At 35.4% G+C, this 5,433-nt stretch overlaps 1 protein-coding gene across 1 annotated transcript; it reads right to left on the bottom strand.

The window, feature by feature from the left end:
- Positions 1-241: 241 nt before the first annotated feature.
- ELP2 (elongator protein 2) lies at positions 242-3,881 on the bottom strand. Its single transcript, XM_078970102.1, has 10 exons — positions 3,595-3,881; positions 3,410-3,497; positions 3,239-3,324; positions 2,927-3,077; positions 2,664-2,824; positions 1,952-2,581; positions 1,547-1,853; positions 1,227-1,447; positions 961-1,138; positions 242-875 (listed from the first exon to the last, which is right to left on the bottom strand). The coding sequence occupies exons 1-10, from the start codon at positions 3,733-3,735 to the stop codon at positions 385-387; spliced, it is 2,454 nt and encodes an 817-aa protein (XP_078826228.1). The 5' UTR covers positions 3,736-3,881; the 3' UTR covers positions 242-384.
- Positions 3,882-5,433: the final 1,552 nt, after the last annotated feature.

Below are 5,433 nucleotides of genomic sequence, written 5' to 3'. Positions count from 1 at the left end.
ATCGAAAGAGTCGATACTATAATAAAAATATACAACGCAAATGGCATATTACTCATGATAAATTTTTAAAAAACAATGCCACTATTCACCCAAAAAATATTTTAAAAAAATACTACCAAATGCACTACTCAATGCAAATGGCATGATTCTCGACTACAAAATGCAAATTAAACAGAATTTCTTTAAAAACCATTTTTACAGTAAAAAGGAGTTTCATATTGCAAAAAACAAAGTGTTGGAATGAGTTCAACATATAGATAATTCTACATTTGTACTTCAAGGGCATATTTGTCTTTTTTTCAAAATGTACCACGTACTACAAACAGAGAGATGCAATCCTCAAATCATAATCATAATAAAATATAAACATTTTAAAATCAAAAACTAAACCAAAGTCACCTTAAAAATCCTGACACAATGATCAGCTCCACAAGAAGCCAACTCCGTACTCTCTGAATCATCCACATCTCTCCATGCCAAACGATTCACAGATGAAACATGACACATAAACGGATCAAACTGGATCACAAGAGATGAATCCTTTTGGTTTTTTGTAAAACACAGATTCCAAAGCTCAATGAGACCTGATTCCATTCCAACTGCTATAATTCCATTGTTGTCAACAGGATTCATGGGAATGGGAGTAGTCCAAGATAAGGCAGTGACACTGGTTTTGAAAGTAGGTAGAGTTATGAGTAGTTGTATGGTGGAAGTGGAACAAGACTTGTTGACTTCCCATATTTTTACGGTTTTGTCCCTGGAACCAGTGGCAAATTGGTGGCTCAATGGGGATGGGTTCCATGAACATGCCCACACGATTCTTTTGTGTGCTTCTTGTCTTGTTACAAGTTTATAACTGATTCCATCCATGCCACCTGTACAATACAAATGGAATGGAATTGAATTCCATGGAAACAGAACGTGATGTAATTTTATTTTAATTTTTTTCTTATTGCTGACCTGTTCGATCGATAGAGAAGAGTGACAGGTGGCGATCCCTTGAGACTGCTAAAAGATATTTGTCATCGTGTGAGAATTCCATCCGAGTGACTGTTAAGGTGTGAGACTGTAATCTTCCAACTGCTTTCCAACTACCAACTTCCCATAGCCATATTTCTGCTACTGAAGCTGATTGAGCCTGTAAAAGGATTGGAATTTAGTTTTTTGTACGACGGAATGGAATTGCGAATTCCATTCCTTTGAGTGATTCCATTCCATCGTAGTACCTTACAAGAAGAGGCAACAAGCTTCCCTTGATGATCACAACATAGAGAAAAGATTTCATTCCCATGACCATAAAGTTTATGTGATTCCGGCCATAACGTATGCCATGCTAATTGCTCTTCAATTGGTGGTTCAGTCAAGACGGATGGAATGGCATCCGGGATTGTCTCCATTGTGTCAAAACCTTCATTTCCAATTCCATCCGTTGTTCTTTCACTTGAAGCTGGAAAAACAAAGGTCACACAACTCACAATATCAAGAATTTAAAAAATTCGAAAAAGTAAAATTATAATGAAAATTTGAAATGAAGTTTATGGTTTACCTTGAGCATAAATAGGTTTCTGAGATAAACCAAGAGCGGACATATTTGCCCCTAATGCTTGAACATCATCAACATGCAAGTCTTCAAAATCATGTAGACATGAAGTTGCATGGTTTAATGTTTTCAAGAACAATAATGGAGCTTCAAAAACCCTAGCAACTTTCTCATCAGCTCCACTTACAAATTTATAATTCCCTTTTCCTTTAATGATTGTTAAGCAATTAATATCATGACCATGAACTTGAGGTCGAGCAATTTCATGCCATGTGTTCGCTTCATTTAGCCATGAAGCAAATATTCTAGAGGTCTGCATGTATCAAGATTCAAGAAAAGAAGAATTCACTTCATTTTCCCAACATTTTTACAAAAAGATAAAAAAGAAAAAGAAAAATGGTTATCAAATACCTGATCATGGCTGACTGACATCAAATAATCACCACCCCTACCCCACACAACATCCATCACTGCAGCAAAATGTCCAGATGGAACTTTTTGGGGTTTCCAGTTATCAATATCATCACCAACATTTTTCCATAAATGGAAAGATCCACCATAACCATGGGCTAATATAGAATCACCATTTGGACTCCAATGTCCACCATAAAACCCTAAAGCAGAATGACTTAACTCACCAACAGTAACCACATTCACCCAAATACCAGTTGTTCTTTCAGGTTGCCATATCATCATGGTTTTGTCCATTGATGCAGATAAGATGCTTTGAGGTTGATAACATGATAAAGAAGGTGGTTGCCATTCGACTGAATACACCCAATCTTCATGACCAATGAGAAGAGATTCTAAAGACACTTGATAGGAGAAAGAACCAGATACAAATACAGGTCCTTTTATGTAATAAGCCAAGCTGTTTTCTGCTTTCTTTTTGTCTAAATTGCATAAAGACAATTTCCATATGCGTATGCCTTTATCTTGAGAAGAGCTTACAAGGAGAAGATTGTTTGTTTCTATAGGTAATGAGAAGTCTAAGCTTCTGATCCAATCTGTATGCCCTTTTAACTCACATGCACGAACAAACTATATGAAAATAAGAAAAAGTTTCATGTGATTTGAGTATATAAATTCAAGAAAAATGGATATATGTGAGAGAAAAACATACTTTTTGTGTTGAATCACTGCAATATAAATGAATCTTGTTGTCAAGTCCTCCCATTGCTAGAATAAGGTGTGTGGGATTTCCTGGTAATTCTGCTAGTGAAAGTGTAACCATTGGTTTTAAACCAGTAGAGAGGGAATCCAAGCATGTGATTGTGCATTCACCTGTGATGATTATTTATAAGATGTTGAAATTGGTTTTGGATCAAAGTGATAATGAATGTGATTTTGAGATGGTGTTTTTGGTTTTGTTTTACTGAAACTAACCTCCAGAAGAAGGTAAGACTACTTTCCAAATGTTAAGCACGCAATCAGAAGAGGTGGATGCAAATATTGCTTCAGTTTGGGATGTCAAAATTGCAGTAATGCAGGTGACGCCTTTCTTGTGTGATTGCAGAAGTTGTGATACATTTCTCCACTGAAACCAAATTTCAGAAATAAATCATAAGCACTTGATGAGAGAAACTTTAAGGAAGATATCAATCTGGATGAAATATTTGCATGAACAATTTGGTTGCAAATGCTTGTTTGCATAGATTTTTATATCCCAATAAAGCATTCATTCATGTAGACAAGTACCTTGTTTTCTGCTAGAGAGAACTCCCATAGAATAATGACTCCTTCAGCATCTCCAGAGAGTAGATAATGTTTCTCCCAATTAGTAGCTACAAAAGCATAAGAACATTTAGTTAACCCCAAAAAAATTGTGTTTCTGTGTAGTCTATTTTATCAAAATGTTATAAAATGTACCTTTAAATGCAAATTTGTTGCTTGGAAGCCAATGAGTACAGTTGACTGAAGCTTTATGACCTGGTAGCGTAGTTAATATCTTCGCAGTCTGTCAAGAAAACCTCAATTTGTTTTCATTTAGGGTTTAAAAGGAGTAAGAACACAATGATCAAAACGGGAGAAGGATCGTACAGTAGGAGAAAAACCTGAGGAGAAAAAATGGAGACGGCGTTTTGAGAGCCAAATGAAACTAAACCACAGGCACCCCAGGAAACATTGTTAACAATTCGATTGCATCCTCCTCCTATGAATACTCTCTCCACACCCACTGCTCCATTTTGAACCATGGCTGAAGAAGATATTTCAGTGCTTGAGTGTGTCTGTTTCTGTGTCTGTGACTCTGCCCGTGACGGAGTCAAGAAATCGACGGCGGAGGTAAATTTTGTTCAGGCGACGGCGGAGGGAATCGTTTTAGGAGAAGAGATTTAGCAAAAGCAGCGGGGTTTTAGGAGTAGAAGTGGGTCGGGTCAGGCAGTGGAGATGAAACTTTTATTTTGGGCCGGCCCCTACCCAAAAACTTGGATCTAAGATGAGCCCATAAAGGTAGATGAACCATGAAGCCATGATGCCATATCATCATCAATGGACCTCAATGAAAAGTTAAGATATAAGTAGGGTTTTACTGTCTGCGCCATGCTGTATAAAAAAGTAAAAACGCATTTCGACATGAATGATGATTGTGAGAGAAATTTTTGTGCATTGCAACGGAGAACCTTTTTATAAAGTGAATCAAAAAAGTATAAAAAGAAAAGATCCGCAACAAACAATTATGTATGATGTTAAACATATTAATTATCGTTAAAATAAAAAAGTAATATTAATAAAAATGACAAATATAAAAGCAATTATGTAAAGGACAAAAAAATGTAACTTTAAAATGGAGTAGTAAGGAATTAAAATTGTAACTTAAAATTACCGATAATTAAAGTTTAAAATTATGAAGTATAAAAATTGTTTAATCAAAATTACTTTAGGGGAGAAAATGTAAATATGAAAAGTTTTCTATAAAAAATAATAAACCTATTATTTCCAAATACAATCTTATTTGCATTTTGTACCAAAAGCTTTAAACACTATAATATGATAGGAATTTTGTAATTTGGTTATGAAAAAATAAAACCAAATAAACAATAAGTTGGTATTTAATATATATATATATATATATATATATATATATATATATATATATATATATATATATATATATATATATGGTTAGTATTAGGATTTTGTAGAGGGACAATGACTTAAAAAGGTAACATATTATTGGTTTTGTACATATTTAATCCTTGACTTTTTTTTTATCCACATTTTACCCTTGACCTTGTTCTTGTGTATAAATTAAGTCATTCTTACCGGTTGCTTCCGATTAAGCCGGTCATTTTGTGTTTGGACGGTTTAAGTGGTAGTTATTGATACAAACCAAAAAAATTTGTTTTAATAATACTAAAATCACATCATATATAATAAAACCACGGAATGAGCAACTCAAATGTCATAGTACTGTGTCAAATAAATCTGTATCAATCATAATAACATCCAAAATAAACTCTCAAGATAAACTGAAGTTGTGGTGTGTGCAATGCCATCAACTCGAGCTCTTCCCTTTGCTTGCGAAAGTACCGGAAACCAAAACTGAAACTGTAAGCACGAAACTAAGTGAGCTCCCCCAAACTACCACATACCATACACATAACAACTATTGGGCCTAGCCCACTGCATCGGACCGGAGTCTAGAAACTGCATCGGACCGAAGTCCGGAACTAACCAGGGTTTTACCGTCTGCATTGGACCGAAGTCTGGAAACTGCATTGGGCCAAAGTCCGGAACTAACTGGGACCTTGTCCCTTGCATCGGACCGAAGTCCAGAACTAACTGCATCGGACCAAAGTCCGAAACTGACTAGGCATAACATAGCATAGCATAGACATATCAACTGGCATAAACATATATACTGCATATTGCATCGGACCGAAGTCCATAAC

Source organism: Lactuca saligna, chromosome 8 (genome assembly GCF_052625555.1).
Source record: "Lactuca saligna cultivar CGN05327 chromosome 8, ASM5262555v1, whole genome shotgun sequence".
Lineage (NCBI taxonomy): Eukaryota > Viridiplantae > Streptophyta > Magnoliopsida > Asterales > Asteraceae > Lactuca > Lactuca saligna.
The sequence above is the reverse complement of the archived record's forward strand: the minus strand, read 5'-3'. Positions and strand labels throughout refer to the sequence as shown.

Excerpts from the sequence above, each read along its gene's own strand:
- ELP2 (XM_078970102.1), bottom strand. The coding sequence starts at position 3,735 with ATGGTTCAAAATGGAGCAGTGGGTGTGGAGAGAGTATTCATAGGAGGA. Across the intron at positions 3,078-3,238 it reads TCTCTCTAGCAGAAAACAAG|TGGAGAAATGTATCACAACT; the intron begins GTACTTGTCTAC and ends ATTTGGTTTCAG. Across the intron at positions 2,825-2,926 it reads AGTCTTACCTTCTTCTGGAG|GTGAATGCACAATCACATGC; the intron begins GTTAGTTTCAGT and ends TAATCATCACAG.